Below are 20,811 nucleotides of genomic sequence, written 5' to 3'. Positions count from 1 at the left end.
TGCAAGTCATGATATCATCTGATTTGACCTCCTCCTTTTCCTTTCTCCCATATCCCTATGAAGATAATTCCCAAATACTCCCATATAACTGTCTAGATTGCCATTGCTAACTTGAGAGCTTTCTCAGAGGACCTATATCAAATGGTCCATGAACTTTCAGGGTCATGGATCATAGGACCATAAATTTAGATCTAGAAGAAACCTTATTGTTCATTTGTGTCCAATTCTTTGTGAGCCCATTTGGGATTTTCTTGGCAAAGATACTGGAGTGGTTTGCCATTTCCTTCTCCAGATCATTTTATTGATGAAAAACTGAGGCAAACTGGGTTAAGTGACTTGCCCAAGATCACATGGCTAGTAAGTGTCTGAGTCCAATTCAATCTCATGAAGAGTCTTCCTGATTCCAAGCCGAGTGCTATATCCACAGCACCACCTAGCTGCTCAGAATGAACCTTAGAGGCCATCAGTTCCAACCCTCTGATTTTAGAAGTGTGAAAAACTGTGAATAACTCTAGGCAGCGCCTTAAACCTTTATTTAAAAAAATAATTCTGATTATGTTTATTTAACACACACACACAAAAACCAAGTAAAAAAACACACTACACCCATTAAAAAGTTGCAGTTTCTACCAAAGAATGATTAGTATCTCACACACTTTGTATAGCCTTGCAAGTGTAACTGCAGCAACTGCTTTCTGGATTTCCATCCCCTACAAAATCTCAAGATACAAGATCAGTGAGGGAGAAAATCATGTGACAGAGTTTGGCTGGCAGAGAGGCAAGGAGGAGGTGTTCCCAAGGAGTGTGTAGCCAATACTTCTTTACTGCACTGAAAGTTTTAACAAAATTTAAATAAATTTATGTATGTATACTTATGGTACTAACTGCCAAAAGAGATTAATAATACATAGTATTTATGACATCAATTTTTTTGTTTTCTTTACATATGGACGTTGTCTGTGATTTTCCACAGTATGCTGCAAATCTTCAAAAATTTTCTTTTAATTATTGATGGCCAGCCTGTAAGAACTGTGAATGTGAAACTGACTATACATAGAGGTTAAATAAATTGCCTACAGTCACATAGTTAATAAGTGTCTGAGATAGGATTTGAACCCAAGAACTTTCCCAACTCTAAGTCTAGTACCCTATTCACTTTGCCACCACATTAGAACGATCTTGAGTATATATTCATAGGTGTGGATCTATAAAGACCAAGAAGTCAAAGAAATTCTACTTCTTGTTTTGCTTCCGTTCTGTTGGAAAAGAACATTATTGGTTGAAAAGGAATATTTAGTACCTACTTCATGGGACATTATTAGTATGAATGAGATAAAGTAACCAAGAACCATTATATGTTTGTCTTATTTTTTTCCCCTTGCTAAGGTATTTCAATAGTATCTATATTCAGTGTCACATGATAGAACAAAGATTTGGACGGGTATTTATACATGAAGTGAATGTTGCAGGACTGCATAATTTCATATTTGAGGCTGATTTCCTAGCAATTCTCTTGATGGTATCCTTCCTAATATATATTAAAAATAAACTGACTTAACATGTCCACAGCACCATATTTGGGAAGTTTTTAGATGAACTATAATATAAAAGCAGGTAGTTTACACTGTAGAAATTAATAATTCACTACGTCAGGATATTGAAAATTATTTGTTACAAGTTTAGACAAACTTTAGTCATTAAAGTTCATCCTCATTATTAAAACACAAGACGAGTCATCCATAATAGATTAAAGAAGAAAAGCCTGATGTGTGAAGAGAGCTTGTATTAGTGGAAGGGATGAGCAATCACCATGTGTTTCTACCAGCCTTATTTTTATCTAATTGTCATGCCAAACTGAAAGTGAGATGTAAACATTTCTCAGAGTAGAATTCTTTCTCCCACTGGTAAATTGTTGAACTCAGAGAGCAGGATGCATAACTCTTTGCTAGACACTAGCTCAGTAACGTTCTAGTGGGTGCCCTGCCTCCTTCTTCTTTCTATGCCAGCCTATTTCACAGATGTTCTACTATGGTTGGTTTTGGTTTGTTTAGCACTCTTCTAGAACCATTGTGACACCTAAGATGGAAGCTGAGACAGGCATGGTGGTGGTGGTGGTGGTGGTGATGATGATGATAACTAGCATAACCCGCATTCTTTAAATATTACCTTATTTGATCTTCTCAACAACTTTGGGATGTAGCTGATATTTATTAATCCTATTTTTAGATGAGGAAACTGAGGCTAGAAGCAGTCAGAAGGCTATCAGTGTCCTGCAGCTAGGAGAGGTTAAATGATGCCTAAGCTCACACAGCTGGAAAGCATCTGAGACAGCACTTGGTCTTACTGACTGCAAGTCTAGTGCTGTATAAACTATACCACCTAAGTGCCTAAGAGATGACCTGTTCCTTCAATAATGTCTTACTCTCACTGTGTATAAACATAAATATTTATCGAACACTTAATGTGTTCAGCACCTTGGGGATTACAGGTAACACTGAAAAAACAGTATCCTCTTTCAAAGAGAGATACATGACCAGGTCCAAATAAAGAATAAACCCATTTCAATGTGCTGTATAGGAATTTACTTCTATGATACTTTGATTTGTGATTCCATTGGAGAGAATGTCTATTCCTCCAACAGAGCTCAAGTCAATTCAACAAACATTTATTAAGTACATATTACATGCAAGGTCACAAAGAGTCAGATACAACTGAAATGACTGAACAATAACAAACATAAGAGATATCGTGTTAGGTGCTATAGATACAAAGATGGGAAATGGCACAGGCAGGATTTTCAAGGAACTGGTAATCTGGTAGGGTAGGATAAGACAGGTGCATAAATTACTCGGATAGAAGGGAGAGTTAGAAAAACAGAAGAGATTTAGTAAGAGTTTTTTGTTGTTGTTTTTGTTTTTCTGCTGAGCAATGAGGGTTAAGTGACTTGCCCAGGGTCACACAGCTAGTGTCAAGTGTCTGAGGTAGGCTTTGAACTCAGGTCCTTCTGAGTTCAGGGCTGGTGCTTTATCTACTGCACCACCTAGCTGCCCCCTACTGAGAGATCTGTGGAGATATCACTTTCATCTGGAGAGGGGGGAGTCAAATAAGGTTTCAAAGAGAAGATGGAACCTGATTTTGGCTTCCCATGAAGGAAAGGACTTCAGATAGCTTTGGTTGGGGAAGGAAGAAAGTGTGGGATGGGAAGGAGATAGGAGGAGAGAAGCCATTCCTGGCATAGAGAAAAATGCAAGCAAAGGCATGGACAAATATTACAATCTTTAGATGCCTTCTTATCCTCTAAGACTTTTGTCCACTATATATACATATATTTGGCAGGGCAATGAGGGTTAAGTGACTTGGCCAGGGTCACACAGCTAGTAAGTGTCAAGTGTCTGAGGCTGGATTTGAACTCTAATCCTCCTGAATCCAGGGCTGGTACTCTATCCCTTGCGCCACCTAGCTGCCCCATGATATATTTTCTGTATAATTGGGTTTTTTTCTCTTTAATTTTTTTATTCTTAAGACACCAAATAAATAAAATGAGCTTTACCATATAAGAATAGAACAAAAAAGAGGATTGATTATACACAAATCTCTATTACCTGCAGCTTGCTTTTCTTTCTTTCTTTCTTGTTTTGTTTTTGTTTTGCGGGGCAATGAGGGTTAAGTGACTTGCCCAAGGTCACACAGCTAGTAAGTGTCAAGTGTCTGAGGCCGGATTTGAACTCAGGTCCTCCTGAATCCAGGACCGGTGCTTTATCCACTGTGCCACCTAGCTGCCCCTGCTTTTCTTCTAAGAATATAATAAATTCAACATGTAACTTATAAAGCTATTCAGCATCTCTGTTTCCTTCTGGTTTTCTTTCTATTTTCTTCTGTGCAGTTTTTAATGCTTTGATTGGATTTGAAAAGAAGATCTTCTTTTCTTCTTTTTTTTTTGGAGAACCTTATTATTGATCCCCTTCTTCCTCCCATTGCTTCCATGGAAAAATTATTACAAACTATGAATATTCAAACAAAACAAATTTCCACATTGGCCAAGTCTGAAAATATATATCTTGCTCTGTCATTGCATTTATTTGATTTCAGAGTGCTTACTCTTGTTCCTTTTAATATCTTGAGGGAGCTACTGTATCATTGGAGTTGTCCACCTGTTGTCCTTCATTTCACAATGTGGTCAGCCCTCCTCTTTTTATGGTGATCTACATCCTTGGTAATATCTTTCATTCTATTTCTTGAATGCAACTTGTCAATGGTAATATACAGCAGCCTGTTTAGACACACACCATGTGTCTTTCCATTGCCCTCTGAGCTGTTTTTAATTTTAATTCTTCTGAGATCATTGTGTTCCATGATTTGTAGACATATGGCATCACTGGGAGAATATTGATGAACAAGTTTATACCCTAAACTAGAAAAATCCTTGACTCCTATGTACTTCATTTGGAGTATCTCATCATGTTCATAGGTAGAACTTTGTACTCCGTCATTCTCTATAATGGGTGTTGCAATTTAACTTGTATTAGTGGTGTGATCTTAATTCATTTAATTTCTCTCCGCTCAAATTTCTTCTTCTCTATAATGGGAATAATAAGAATATTTATCTCATAGGGTTGTTTTGATGATTGAGTGAGATTACATGTGCATGTACATGTGTATATGTATATACATGTAGTACTCTCTAAACCCTAAAGTGCTATATAAATGTGTTATTATGTGCTATATTCATAGCAGTCTACTTGCTTATCATAAACATTTCAAGGAAATATGACCAAGGGATTCATTAAATAACATTTCTTTTTATCTTTTGATGACATTTGTTCAAATATTTAAGAATAATCAGCAAGACGTTTTTACATTTACTTGTGCTTTCTTCTCATTTCAATCATAACAAAAAGGCAGATGTGGACATATGGTTCAGTTTTTCCAGTAGTGTGTTGCCTCAATGGTCATTGGACAGTGATTGCCCATGGAGAGTGTTGATTTAAAATTTGATGGTGTTGCACAAATAGTGATACCTAATACCCTTAGTCCTCTTTTTCTACCACTGAACCCCTTGTACTGAACACAGAAGGGGACTATATAGGACTATGGGGCATTATGAATTTATACTCATAGGTTAGCATGACTGAAGCATTCATCACCTGAAATCTTGTAAGCCTCTCTACATTTAGATAAGCTGATCCTTGGGTGACAAACCTATAATTCATCACTGAGCTTATACGCAAAGCCTTTCCTGCCTAAGTTGGAAAATTGTGCTTTACTAGCAGAGTCTTTGATAGGCTGAGTCGATTTTATGCCACCCATTTTCCTAAATTCCCTAATTCTGTCAAGGTCAGCACTATATTTCTCTCACCAAAGCATGTAACTATGACATCATCCTCATCTCTTCATTCTTACTCATACAATCATTTCCCAAGTGCTCTCTATCCTGTTTCCACAACATCTTTTATGTCCACTTCTTTCTCTCCACTCACATGGCTGCCATCCTTGTTGAGGTCCTTATCACATCTCACCTGGACTGTTGCTCATCATACTGGGATTCATTCAAGTCACAGCTAAAATGACACCTTTTACAAGAAGTCTTTCCCGTTCCTCCTCAATCTTAGTGCCTTCCATCTGAGATTAGTCCAAATTTATCCTGCAAAAATCTTATTTGTATATAGTTGTTTACATGTTGTTTCCCATTAGAGAGAACTGTGAGCTCTTTGATAGTAGTGATTGTTTTTTCTTTCTTTGTATTATGTTGTTGTTGAGTTGTTTCAGGTGTGTCTGACTATGACCCCATTTGGGGTTTTATTGGCAAAGATACTGGAATGGTTTGCCATTTCTTTCTCTAGCTCTTTTTACAGATGAAAAACTGAGGCAAACAGGGTTAAGTAACTTGCCCAGGGTCACAAAGCTAGTAAGTGTTCGAGTCTACATTCAATTTCACAAAGATGTCTTCCTGATTATAAGCACAGTGCTCTATTATTGACTGTGCCACCTAAATGTCCCCTCTGTCTCTGTATAACCACTGCTTAGCACAATGACACACATAGTTGGTATTTAATAATTACTTGTTGATTAACGTCTGACCCTTCATCCATTCTCTACAGCAATGGTGCCAAACAAATAGAAATGGGACCACTAAACCACTCAATTTACAGATCAGGAAACTGAGGTCCTGGGAACTAAAAATGACATGGTGAAGGTAACATATATCAAATATCAGTGATAGATTTGAACCCATAGTCTTTGACTCTAGGACCATGACATTCTTTTTTGTTTGTTTGTTTGTTTGTTTGTTTTTGTGGGGCAATGGGGGTTAAGTGACTTGCCCAGGGTCACACAGCCAGTAAGTGTCAAGTGTCTGAGGCCGGATTTGAACTCAGGTACTCCTGAATCCAGGGCCGATGCTTTATCCACTGCGCCACCTAGCTGCCCCCCATGACATTCTTTACACTGATCTATTCCACCCTGTAACCTCTATATCACAACCAAACCACAAAATAAACCTTTGCTTTCTACCTAAAACTTCACCCACAACTCTAAGGCTCTTTTCCTACTATCTACATAGAAAGGGTCCTTTTAACTTCAATTCCTTTACCAGTGTGCTGGTTTTTCATTAGAAAAAAAATCAGTGAGTATGGACCATTGTTCTTCCTTTGGTTCATAGAATGATGGTAGCCCTCATCTGTCACTAGCATTTATGACCACAAAATTCCACAGGAAGACTGAAGTGGAACAAAATTCCTTAAATTCTCTGTAAATGTCTATTGAATTAAACTGTGTCATTTAAAAATTTTTGTACCACCAGCATCTAGCACAGCACCTTGCACGTAGCTTATAACAAAAGTTTGTGTCTTTAAGGAAAAAAGAGTTTTCTACTGTTAAATTTGGGGTACATTCCATAATAACTTCGCTCTCCAAGGCAATTTTTTGCCAAAAACTACCAGGAAAGTATTTGTCACAGTAGTCTGTTAAAAAATCTACTGTGAATGTAAGGATCATATTTGCATTTCTCACAAATCTGCCTCACCTGTTGTTGCCACTTGTACATCTCCTTGCAGAGGAAAAGAGATAGTTAAACAAATGAAGGCAGATGACAAATATCACAGTTGAAATGGGCCTTCTTTTCTTCCCAGATATGGTTATGGCCTGCTTAGGTCCAGTGATGTGGGGAGGTGGAGTGTGACTTTTTATAGTATAACCCTTTCATCTGTGCCCAGGAAGGCTGTGGCGTGCCCTGATGGCTGACTTGCTGGTGACCTGTTACAAGTGCCAGAGGTATGTTCCGAAGATGGGGTGAGGCTTTGATCCAGCTCTCCCTGGGGGGAGTAAGCTGACAACGGAAACCCCAGCTCTATTTATAGGCTCTTTGGAGAGTCATCAGGTGTTGTGTGTGGATTTCCATCAAATAACTGTTATCACCAGCAGGATCACTTTGCAGCTGTATTGACAGCATTTCTTGGCAGAAGTTCTTCTGTTCCCCTGGGAAAGGAGGGCTCAGTGGTATGTCTCGGCAGGGCCAAGACTGTTTATAACCAGCAGTTGGCTTGAGTGGGTAAGCTTCAACTCCTTTCTTGCCTGCTAGGTGCCTTCTTGCCTTGGTCATTGGCTCTCCCAAAGTGGACTGTATTTCTAAACGAGTTTCTGGATGTGTTCTTGCCTTGCAAAGTTGTCCTCCAGATCGCCTATTTTCACACCCTCCCACTTCTGTGGCTTCCTGTTTGCAAACAAACTTACTTATAAAACAGGTGTGTGTGTGTGTGTGTGTGTGTGTGTGTGTGTGTTAGTAAGGAGAGTAGGATATAAAGGGAATCAATCCTACTGGGAAGGTTTAGTAAGGCAGCAGGTGTTTTTCCATGGATGGTTAAAGCAGAATTCTTTACAAAAGATGAAATAAACACTTCCGTGTTCTCACATGGATCTGCCGTTCCCCATAAATGTCCTATATGTCCAGCCTTTATCTTTTCTTTTTTGCCCCTCCCTCAATCAACACTTGCCTCTAGACTTTCTCTGTTGGCTGGTCAATCAATGAGCAATTATTAAATGATTATTATGTGCTAGGTACTGGGATATCATTTTTTTTAAAAATAGTGGCTAGCAATTAAAAATTTGCAAAGAACTTTACAAATATCTTGTTTTATCCTCACAACAACCTTGGGAGGAGGTAAGTACAATTATTATTCCAATGTTATAGATAAGAAAAATGAGGCACAGTGAGATTAAATGACTGCCCAGGGTTTTGAAGCAAGGAGTATCTGAGGTTGGATTTGAACTCAGGTCTTCATGATTTGAGATACAGAGCTATATCTGCTGTGATATTTAGCTGCTTCAGTGAAATGATCCCTACTTTTAAGTGTCTTACACTGATCAAATAAAAACAATTACAGCTAAAATATGAATGGATGATTGTTTTATATATTACAAAGGTATATCTATCCCCCAGAATATCTAGGGGTTTTCAATGTTATTGCCCCAATGATAATATGATAATATTTTCCTTTTTGCCAGTTATACTGATACCAGGTAGCTTAGTGGATAGAGTGCTGGACATAGAATCAGGAATAACTGATTTAAAATCCAGCATCCTATATCTTATATCCTTATTAGTGGTGTGATCCTAGGCAAGTCACTTTACTACTATCTGCCTCAGTTTCCTCAACTATAAAATGGGGATAATAATATCTACCTCCCAGGGTTGTTGTGATGATAAAATAAAAATATTTGTCAAGTCATTTGCAAACATTAAAGTACCATGTGAAAGCTGTTATAACAACAATAATTATTCTCATTAATAATATTATTAAGAAATTCTATGGTTGGAAGAACACTATGACATTAACAGACCTGGATTTCACTGAGGATTTTGACAGCCTCTTTTATATTCTTTTGGACAAGAACGAAGACAGTGGATTAGATACAGTTATATGAATTCAGAACTGGTTGTATAACTAGACCCAAGTAGTGATTAAAGGATTCATGCCAACCTTATGGAACATCACAGTGCAATTCTGGACTTAGCCCAATTCTCATAAACATTTTTATTAGTGAGTTGCATGAAGATATATATGATGCTAGGTGGGATAAGTAAGATATCGGGTGACAGAAGAGGGTCGATTAGCCTGGTGAAGAGATTGAAAACCATGTTATATTAAGGGTGTTTAGCCTGGAGAAGAAAAGGTTTAGGAAAAGTGTGGTAGCTATCTTAAAGTTCTGAAAAGCTATCAAGGCAAGAGGTATGAAACTTGTTTCATCTGGGCCAAGGTAAAGCTATAAAGAAGGGAGTTTGAGATTAATAAAGGAAAATCATTTCCCAACAATTAGACCTCATCAAAAGCAGAATGGGTTGCCTGGGAAAGTAGGGAATCCCTCACTAGTGGAGATTTTCAAGCAACAGGTAGAACTTGTTAGGGACAGTATATGGAAGATTCATGATTTGGAATAGATAACATTTGAGGTTTAAATTCCCAAAGTTCAAAAGAGATTGTGAAAATTTAAAACACATCTTCACAAAGGAACCTACCCATATAACTACTCTGGTCTACCTACATGCTACATTTAGGAAAGGAAGGAAGGAAACAAGCATTTATTAAGTACCTACTATTTGTTATACACTGTGCTAAATGTGTTACAAATATGATCTTATTTGTTCCTTACCATAACCCTCGGAGGTAGGTGCTATATTATCCCCATTTCACAGTTGAGGAAACAGAGGTACAGAGGTTAAATAACTACCCTAAGATCACACAGGTAGTATCTGAGGCTGGTTTTAAATATAGGTCTTCCTGAGTCAAGGCCCAATATTTTATCCACTATACCAGGACTTCTTAAACTTTTTCCACTCGAGCCCCCCCTTTTTTTTGGAGGGGGAGCTATGAGGGTTAAGTGACTTGCCCAGGGTCACAGAGCTTGTAAGTGTCAAGTGTCTGAGACTACATTTGAACTCAGGACCTGAATCCAGGACCTGAATCCAGGGTCGGTGCTTTATCCACAGCGCCACCTAGCTGTCCCCTTGTGACACATATTTGCCCAAGACATTTTTACTCTACCCTGGGTATGCAGGTATATAAAATAGGTATACATGACCTTTTACTGTTACCAAATTTTTCACAACCCCCACATTCAATTATTTGCCCCTCTATGGGGTCATGACCCACAGTTTTAAGAAGCTAGACATTATACCTCCAGAGGAAGGTCTATTTAAGGAATGTTGTTCAGAGAGCTGAGCTTATCATTTAATTTGTATATGATCATCCTCCTTCTTGTCCATTTAAATTATCAAAATTCAGTTAGTTTAGATTCCTTCCCTTGTCTTTCTTCTTGTCCACACTAAGGCTGCAATTCACAAAGCTACTTCAGAATACAATTTATCATCTTTGATTCAGAGTCATATGATAATAGAAATTTAGAGTTGGAAAAAAAATCTTAGAGGTCATCTGTTCCAAATTCTGACTTCTACAGATAAGACAGCTGAGGTTAAGATATCTTAGATGACCTTTCCATGTTCACAGTAATTCAGTGGCACTGCTAGGACTTCTTAGAACTTGGGATTTGTTTTCTTTTTCTTATTAGTTCTTGGTTGGGTGCTTTTTTCCAATAAACTGGGATTAGAGAATAATAGCTTTAGAGCTGGAAGATACACTATAGATTATTCAGTTCAATCCCTCCATGTTAGGGATGAGGAAACTTAAGCTCAGAAAGGATAATAGACTTGTCCAAGGTCACGCAGTGATTAGTGAGCCAAGATTTGACCTCACTGCCCATGAATCCGAATTTGGCACCATGATGCTAGCTCCTATACAAGCTTCTTAGCACACTACCTGGAACATAGTATAAGTGCTTAACAAATACTGTTTGATTAATTAGTTGGTTAATTAGTTGATTCTCAGGCTCTTGGGTCTAAAAACATAAGCAATCAGTAACCTGCCAATGAGGATTTACCTAATGCCTGAATGTTGTATAATATATAAAGAGTAAATATGATCCTGGGTCTTAAAGAAGTTAATCTCTTGAGAATAAAGATAACAAAAATTAATTTTTTTAATTAAAGAATTGGATTAAAGGGAGAACTGTGGGTGAGAAATTGTGTTGATGAGTAGAATATAGGCAGGGATAATTAGGAAAGGCCTACTGAGAGGGGAAAAAATGGTCAGGAGGATTCATACACTTGGGAAAAGAATTGATGATAAAAGGTATAGAATTCTCTCTAAAAGCTAAAACTGAGCCATAGAAATGTATTAAGGAAATTTGTCTTAAAACTTTAAAATGTTTGCAACCCAGAAGAATGATCTCACCCGACTCAATGGAGATAGTAATTACCATAGCCTGCTTGATACCTAGCTTTAAAGTGGTGATACTGGGAAGGCTTGACTTATAAGGAAATCATGAGAATCAAGAAACATTTTGCCTAGCCTAACCAAAATTTATTTCATTTTTTTCTGTTGCCTATACCAGACTTGCACACCCTCCATCCTCTTTTTCTGTTGTTATTTGTCCATCCCCCTTGTAGAGGGCCATGACATCGGGGTGATGTCATGACTTTCACTGAATTGGATTTAAGTGAGGGAGGGCTGTGTAAGGTCACCAACCTCACTCTAATCTCCAGAGCCATCTGGGTCCAGTGGTAAAATATAAATCAGGATGACTAGAGATAGCCCAGGATGTTTAAGGCAATTGGGGTTAAGTGCCTTGCCCAGGCTCACACAGCTAGTAAATGTCTGAGGTGAGATTTGAACTCAAGTTCTCCCAACATCAGAACCAGTGCTATACCCACCGCACCACCTAGCTGCCCTCTTTTTCTATCCCTTTTAGAATTCCATTTCAAAATATCCCCCAAAGAAGATGATGAAGTGGAAAGCCACATATTCAAATATTCACCTGGTAAAAGCTGGGGTGAGGGGCAGCTAGGTGGTGCAGTGGATAGAGCACCAGCCCTGGATTCAGGAGTACCTGAGTTCAAATTCGGCCTCAGACACTTAACACTTACTAGCTGTGTGACCCTGGGCAAGTCACTTAACCTCAATTGCCTCACTAAAATAAATAAGTAAATAAATAGATAGATAGATGAATGAATGAAAAATAAATAAATAAAAAACTGGGGTGAAATAATATCATTTATAATTAAGGCTCTAAGTAGGTAAAATTTTCAGGTATCTTGCATATGAGTGGTGTTCATCTTTAATTCTGGTTGCTGTTTAATTTCCTGGAAAGGAAAGAGGCATCAATTCAAGTAGCAAAGTTCACATTTGATATTGCAGGTGGGCACAGTTCCATGAAACAATCAGTGTAGTTCTATTATCTCTAAGCAGATACTGTTGGCTCCTCTCTTTTTATTTGCATCTTGGAGGTAGGGTTTGGGAGATAGGAGACCTGTCTTTCTGGAATGGAGTTTTTAAGACTTAAAAAGAATGGTGCTATTGTTGTGTGGCCTTGAGCTGTTCACTTTTTACTTATCTGAGAATGTTTCCTCATCTGTACAATGGAGATAATTTCTAAGGTCTCCCTTAGCTCTAAGAGTCTATGATTCCAAATTTAACCATATGAGATACAAAACAGAAAAAAAGTGGAAGAGATTATAAGTATATATGTATGTATGCATACATATATTATGTATATATTTTATACATATATGTATATCTGCAAGGCAACATGATAACAATAGAAAGAACACTGGATGAATACAATCAAAAGACTAGAGTTCAAATCAATCATTTAATCAGTCAACAAGCAACAACTAGATAGCACAGTAAGGGCAGCTCGGTGGCACAGTGGATAGAGCACTAGCCCTAGAGTCAGGAGGACCTGAGTTCAAATCTCATCTCAGACACTTACTAGCTGTGTCACCCTGGACCAGTCACTTAACCCCGATTACCTTAAACATCTGAGACCATCTCTAGTCATCCGGATGTATATCTTGCCACTGGGCCCAGATGGCTCTGGAGAGAATGAGGTTGGTGACTTTGCACAGCCCTCCCTCACTTAAATCCAATTCACTGCATATCATGCATCACTGCAATTCACTCCATATCACTGATATCATGATATCACTGATATCACCACCTCCTGATGTCATGGTCTTCTTCAAGAATGAAGGACAAACAACAAGAGATGGCACAGTGGATAGAGTTCTGGAGCTAGAGCGAAAAAGACCTGAGTACAAATGCAATCTCAGACACTTGCTAGCTGTGTCACCCTGGGAAAGTCACTTAACCCCTGCCTATCTCAGTTTCCTCACCTGTAGACTGAGGGGATAACAATAGCACCTACCTCCTTAGGCTGTTGAGATGATAAAATGAAATAATATTTATTATTTAAATATTTAAACCACTTTACAAACTTTAAAGAGCTATATAAGTGCTAGCTATCATCATATTCATTATTATTATGATTGTTGTTTTATTATTTTCCCTGATCTGCTACCATGTATCTTTATGCAAATTAATATCAGTGTTGGGCTTTAGCTTTCTTATCTATAAAACATAGGGGTGAAATGAGATATCTAATATCTAATATCTGTTCCATCTCTATATCTTGTTTCACACAAATTTATCTTTCTATTTATCTTCCTATTTATGCATATAAAATCATCATGAGATTCTTTTTTTTTAACCTCTGTAGCACTAGGAAATTTAGCTTTCATAAGCAGTCTAGGTCCTGTCCCAGAATATATGCCAAGTACACTTCAGAACTGCATCCACAGCTGAAGCACAACACAGCTGGCTCTCTAAATGATTTAAAGTCTTTCTCCCTTTCAGTGGAATTAGAAACCCAGAGATTGTTTTGGTGCCTCAATGAGACTGAGGCAGAACCCATAATTATGAAGTTATCAGACAATAGGTGACTTTCTACAGCCATCCTCAATGTGTTACCACAATAATACTTTCTACTTTAAAGTGGGGAAAAAATCTCTTCTAGAAAGCTAGTGTGCTTGGGGGAAGGAGGAATTAGGGGAGTTGTTAGGAAAGGAAGGAGAGGAATTGTATGCCTCACTCATCTAGGAAAATCTAGGAAGGAAAGCTAATTTGATTTCCCTGTTATCTGTAATTGTGCAATGGAAAACTCCTGGTATCAAGATGTTACTGTTGGAGTCTAATTCATTTCTTGGCTCAGCAACAGACCTTACACTTCTGAACTCCCATTCCAGAGTTATTTAATCTCAAAGTTGGAAGGGACCTCATAGACCACTTAGTACAATGCATATCTAATCAAGTCCCCTTTACAATATCCCCATTAAGTAATTAACTAGTTTTTGCTTGAAACCAAAATGAGAAGAGTAGTACTTTTTTTTGATAGGAAGGAGTAAGGATGGAGTATGGGGAGGAGGGTGTAGTAATAGAAAAAAAAAGAAGGAACATGCCTTTCATTGGCATAGGGAGCTCCTAGAGAAATCCTCTCTACAGGATGTTAGAGAATGTTGCAAATCTGCAATTCAGTCATAGTTTCCTGGGATATTGAGAGGTTAAATGACTTGCCCATGATTATATTGTTGGTCATTTGTGTCTGAAGTAGGGTGTGAACCAAGTTCTTCTTGACTCTGAGGATGGCACTCCATCTAATATACCATCCCGACTCTCTAAAAGAGAAGTGTGATGCACTGGAGGCAGTTAGAGGCTCCATATTCAAATTTTGTCCCCTTAGATATTAGATAAACTGGGAGTCTCTTTTGTATGAACCAGTGCAGATAGGGCCCAATTCCCAGGGGGTATTCAGGTTTAGTGGGTAACTCATCTATTGAGGAAACTGGAAAAGATTGATCTCAGTTTTAACTAGTATGTTTTAGGGTCTTGGGTAGCAATCACACTGAATCCTCTGCAAAGAAGGGTAATAGACCAATCCTTTCCCGAGATGATACCTATTCTTAGAAGTGTATACTTACCATTAAATAAATTAGATGCTTTTTTAAAAAAAGGCAACTTGTAAAGAATAATTCATTTCCAAATCACAAGATTGTAAAAGTGCTTTTCTGGGTACAGTAGGTACATGTATAGAGTCAGAAGTTTCTGAGGTTTAAAATTATTATTTTTTATTCAGGGGCTCAAAACCAGGAAGTGGGTTCAAGTAATACTTCTGAGACACACTGGCTGTGTGACTTTGGGCAAGTCAATAACCCAGTGTTCTTTGAAATCCTGTAAAACTACAAATTGAAGAAAAGGTGGTCATTTACCTTAATAGAGGAAGTTTCTTACCTATATCAATGAAAGCATGGATCTAATTGTTATTCTTAATATTTTTTACCAAAGCTTTGAGATAGTAATATTATCCCCATTCAACCCGCCACATCCATAGAGTAAACAGTTTATGCTTGTAGAGTAATTATTTTAAATCCTATGACTCAAGCCCAGAAATTTAATTTCATTATAGATTATATGGACTGGGTTTTAGCCCTCAACCTTCCCATATCTCCATTGAAGTAGGGAGCCAGTGTCTTCCTTTCCTTTTCTTTGCTTTAATTTTCCTGAAGGAATAAACCAAGGAATTATAAACAGAGGAGAAAAGAATATGGGGGGAGTAGTTATGCTAGTTGCTTAATGAACTACTAGGCAATAAATGTACTACAATGTTTTTACAGACTGGCACATACATGGTTAATTAGAAAGTGAAGGTCTTAGGTCTGTGACATACTTTATGGTTGTCATTAGTTGTCGTTTTAGGGGTATAAATGGCTTCAATATTATTATTTACAAACATAAACACCTGTTGAACACTTTCAAATTTATCTAAGGGCTTTATACTCATTAGGGTTCTTTGTTTTCTTGATGCAAAGAGTGAATGGTATATCCAAGCTCACATTAGGAAATGAACATGGAGTTAAGATCAAAATCCAGGACTTCTCACCCCTCTATCTATTAAGATGCGTAGGACATTTCTCTGCTTCTATCCATTTACAATAAGCCAACTCACATCTTTCTGAAATGTGCACTTCAAAAGCATCTGTGAGATTCCTATGAAGTATGGTGCAACCTTTAATTAAAGGTTAAGTAGTCTAGACTAAAACACTGGGGAATGACTTGGGATAGGATCAACTCTATTTCCTTCTGGAATGAGGCTAAAGGTTAAATAAGACCTTCTTTGCTGGTATCAAATGGTTATCTCATGAGTAGACCCCCAAGTACCAAACATTTACTGGTGGCTGGCAGGAAACCACTATCCCACCATCTTCCTCTGTTTTGCTATTGATAAGAACAGAAAATTTTGTGTGCGTGTGTGTGTGTGTGTGTTGTGTATATTTTTGTGTTTGATGCCATACTCTGCAAAACTTGTCATTTTAGTGGAAGCTCCTGAAAAAGAGAGTTAGACTTTTTAACAGGGTAAGGTTGGACATTTGGGCAGTTAGGTGGCCCACTGTATAGAGTACTGGGCTTGGAATCAGGAAGACCCATCTTCATCAGTCCAAATTTGGCCTCAGGCACTTACTAGCTGTGTAAACCTGGGCAAGTGATTTAACTGTTTGCCTCAGTTCCTCATCTGTAAAATAGAAGGAAATGGCAAACCATTCCAGTATCTTTGCCAACAAGAAAACTCCAAAAGGGGTAACAAAGAGTCAGACATGACTGAAAAATGACTGAAGTGAAGCTTGGGGAGTATTAGGAGGTAGGGGCAGATATGGCAATATAGGAAGGCTATAGAACAAGAAAGGAAGTAGAAATTAGGCAATCAAAGCTATATGACAAAGTGGAAAGAGCTGTGAACCTAAAAATAGGATACTAATTTCAGTATTAGTGCTTTACTTACAAATCACTTTAATCTCTGTAAACCTATTGTCTAAACTATAAAATAGGGAATACTCCCTACCTTACTGGGTTGTTGTGAGGAAAGTACTTTGTAAATCTTATAGTGTTATATAAATGTGAGTTGTCATTATTATCTCAAATATTGATTGCTATAAAGTCACCCCAGGAGCCCTAAGCTAAGTACAAAGAGGCCCCATCACAGACGATAGAACATAAGGAGTACAGCTCATTTGTGAGTTGTTTCTTCGATACTACAAACATAGTTTTCAATAGAAACTCACATTTTCTTCTAGATGGGAAAATAGAGGACCCAGGTTAACCCATAAAACTAACATCCAAGGCTACTGAAATATTGGATGCTTTTAAAATTGAAAATGCCAATTCTGTGTGTTTCTAGCTATGAACACTTAAACCATTAAATTAAATAAGAAATAGTTCTGTGGTGTTTTTATTCTTTATAAATTCTTTTCAATGGTGGGACTTGAGAAAAAGCAGGCTTCATCAAATAATGCAGATATATAAATGGAGACTTTTTTGGTCACTTCTAGAGGGTACTCCTGGGTACTTTCAAGGACTTCAGGAGTTGATGACTATTTTTTTTTAAAATCACAATGTATATTTATTCTCCACACATTGCATTCTTTACCACAGTTAAAACTGAAGAGTTAAAAATATTGTGGGTGATGATAGATTATAACTGATCATTTTGTTTCCTGCTAGCCATCCTGAATACTTAAAGCTCATTTATCTCCTGAAGAGGCTCTCTGAAAGCAACAGGAGGACATCTGCCCTTTCTAACTATGGAGCTTTCCATTCAGTCATGTGATACAAGACTGAGAAACAGTCAACGTGCCCCAAATCATAAGTTCCATGACTCATATATATGTCTTCTCTTCTTCCCCCTCACACAAACTCTATCTTATCATGGTGAAGGTGAAGTCCTCCAGTATTTTCAATCATGTATCCACACTACTGATGAGAATGGTAGATAATTCAACTGCTACATGGGCAACTGCAGCCTCCCCCTCCCCCTGCCAAGTTCCTATAAAATGTTGTTTGCCACCTTCATGAGTCTAGCAGCTGACCAATGTGGTTTACTGGCTCTGTTGCCCCTTAGTTGTCCCACTCTCTTTGCACAAGTAAGGGAGAAATTTGGCAGACAATTCTCTCCAGTAGAAACCCAAGTGTCCACTATCAACTGTGTGCAAAGGGACTATGAGGTAAGCAGTGGATGGGTTATAAGACTGATGATTGAAGTTCATGTCTCTCCACCAGGTGAACTAGTGGGTATCAGACATGAATCATGATTATGTGACTAGATGTTTGTGAGATCATTGGCAAAAAAAGGGTCAGAGGGAAAAAAAAAAAACCAAATTCCTATCAAGATTCTCAATTTGAAGAAAGTTATAGAAACTGGTCTTAAGAATGTCTACTCCCCCTAAAAGGTTCAGGTTAACAAAAGCTTCTATACATATCCACAACTGAACTTTTTCACACGTGTAAAGATAATCCAAACTGCACTGACAATATCTTTATGCCCCAGGTTGTAAATGCTGATGAGTATTATTAGAACAGGACACTCACCTGGAGGAATGCTGGGAACATCATGCAACCTGAGAATATGTGTTTAGAAACTGACTTCTAATCATGAAAGAAAATACTTTTTTCCTCTTAAAAAAATAGATGAACACAACCCCCAAAGCCTCAGGTAACCAGCGCGTGTGACTCACAAACACAAGATGGTAGAGACTTCTTAACAGAAAAATTGAAATATCTAGTAAACGGGGCTGAGAACCACCCATAGGCCCTACTATACTTCTAAAACTGACTTTCAGAGAGCTAGTAAGAGGGAGGATGCTGGTTTGTGTTTATACCTTGCTGCCTCTTTTTTGGGGGGAGGCGGGGATAGAGTCTGGGGAATGGAGGAAAGGAGAAGGAAAGAAAAGGAAAATAAGAATCCATCTTAACATGCAGGTCCAATAATTTTTTTTTTCTCTCGTGGAAATTTCAACTGGAGAAATGGCAGAACACATGGCTTCCAGTCTGTACATCAAAGGACTTGATGCTCAATGGTGCTAACCTTTGCTTTTCATTCTTGCTGGTTATCATTGCTGGGACTGGGGGTCCAATTCCTAATCTGGCTTCTGAGCTGTTCTATCAACTCTGGATTTTGTTGCTGCATCTGCTGGGCAAACTGCTGGCTTCTTTGGATGAGGTTGGGACCGGCATTTGGAGAACGACTGGCTCTAGCAGCTCCCAAAGGATTGTGGCCACCTGACATCACCTCAGCCATGATTTGTCGTATTTGAGGATTATTCATGAGATTTGATGCCACACTCCTGAAGCTTGAGTTATTCAGCAAGCCAGCTATGTTACAGCCTACAGTGCCTCTTGTAGAGCTGGGAACCTCTTTCATTTTCTGCTCAGCTATCTTGAGGTTTGATTTGTACGTCTCATTGTCTGGGTCCAATTTAAGGGCCTTCTTATAATAGAGTACAGCCTCCTTGTGCTTCTTTAAACTTGAAAGTGCTAAGCCCATTCTGCCATAGGCTTTACTGTAGTTAGAGTCTATGCTAATGGCTCTTTCACAGTCTTCCACAGCACCTGCAAAATTTCCAAGTTTGCTGTAGGCGGCAGCTCTGTTGCAAAAATACACTGCATTGGCTGGATTTAATTCAATTGCTTTTCCATAGAAAGAGACTGCTGCTTCAAAGTTTTCTATTTTCATTTGTTCATTTCCTTCTGTCTTGAGTCTCTCAGCTTCAGTTGTAGCTTCATCAGGGACGGGGATGGGCTCAGAATTCCTATGGATGGAGGTCCTCTCTTTTTTTCCTATGATAGCTTCAAATATTTCTGGCAGAGTCTGTGATATAGCCAGATTTTTGTCTTCAACAGTCACCTCAAAAGCTGCCTCAAGGCACTGGATCGAAGCTTCCAAACTCTCCTGGGCATCAGAGGAGAGGCCTCCATGCTGCAGCTGGTCATGCAGATACTGGATGATGGAATAAGCAAGGCGCTTCTTGTTCTCCATCTTTATGGGTCTGAAGATGGATCTTGTGATTTTCAAGATCTGATCAAGCTGCCGAGCCCCTCCTCGACTTTGTCGCCTACTGCGCCTGCGCTGATGCTTCTTTTCCCCTCTGCCATGGTGATGGCACGGAGGCAGCACCTGGCTCCGCCCCTACGCTGTTCTCGCGGCCGCAGAGTGACCTGAGCGCAGGCGCAGATGATGACGGGATCCTGGATCAGGCAGGTTCAAGTATGGCGGGGAGAAGTGGGATACACTGTTCTTCCGGTCCTTCGGGCCGACAGGAAATGGGTAGGCTGCCATTAGCGTCTCGGTTTTATGCTCTTGTTCTTAAGCCTAATTTCATTTCCAAATAATACTTTTTTTTCATTATACAGCCGTGTCACTAGGATTACTCCCATGCTCATCTGCCATAATTAAAGTCGCCTTTAGCTCCCTCGTGGGACAAAGAACAGGTGAGCGAGAGATGGAAGGCGAGATTCAAGAAATTTTTTCTGAAGCAAAGGAGCAAGAGTTAGAAAAGATAAAGGTCAAAATAGGTTAAAGAAGACTGTTTATACTTGTAGGAAGTGGTGTGAAGTAGAATGAACTGAGCTGAGTGGTAAAGTGCCAAGGACAGAAGTTAGGCAAACCTTGTAAATACGTGTTACTCCAGGACTAAGAATAGATTTACTACGCCCCCTGTTGTTGTTTTTAGGGAGAAGAGTATTTAGAAGTGAAATGACAAATACCTGACACACCTCCCAGAAAATATCAGGAAATGAATTTTCCAGTCCTTTTTTTGTTGGTTCACGTGGCTTTCACCTTAGTTCAGACCCTTGTTATCTGTCGCCTGGATTATTAAGGCAGCCCCTTATTTGGAATCCTGGCCTGCTTCCAGTTTACTCCCTGCCCAACTCATCTTTCACACCACGGCTACATTGACATGCCTAGAGCACCAAGTCGACAATGTCATTCTTGTATTCAGAAAGTTTCACTGGAGCGGCTAGGATAAAATGCACACTCCGATCAGCATTTTAAGCCCTTCATCATCTGGTTTCAGTTTCTCTGGACTGACTTCATATT

The 20,811-nt window shown here is 38.7% G+C and overlaps 2 protein-coding genes across 2 annotated transcripts in view; one reads left to right on the top strand and one right to left on the bottom strand.

Annotated features, from left to right (window-relative positions):
* RYR3 (ryanodine receptor 3) overlaps nt 1-20,811 on the top strand; it is a 681,173-nt gene that overhangs the window by 137,003 nt on the left and 523,359 nt on the right. The gene's annotated exons all lie outside the window — the stretch shown is intronic.
* LOC122740156 (small glutamine-rich tetratricopeptide repeat-containing protein alpha-like) lies at nt 18,808-19,764 on the bottom strand. The gene has a single exon (XM_043982016.1). It carries the CDS (start codon nt 19,747-19,749, stop codon nt 18,808-18,810), a length of 942 nt encoding a protein of 313 aa, XP_043837951.1. The 5' UTR covers nt 19,750-19,764.

Source organism: Dromiciops gliroides, chromosome 2, assembly GCF_019393635.1.
Source record: "Dromiciops gliroides isolate mDroGli1 chromosome 2, mDroGli1.pri, whole genome shotgun sequence".
NCBI lineage: Eukaryota > Metazoa > Chordata > Mammalia > Microbiotheria > Microbiotheriidae > Dromiciops > Dromiciops gliroides.
The sequence above is the reverse complement of the archived record's forward strand: the minus strand, read 5'-3'. Positions and strand labels throughout refer to the sequence as shown.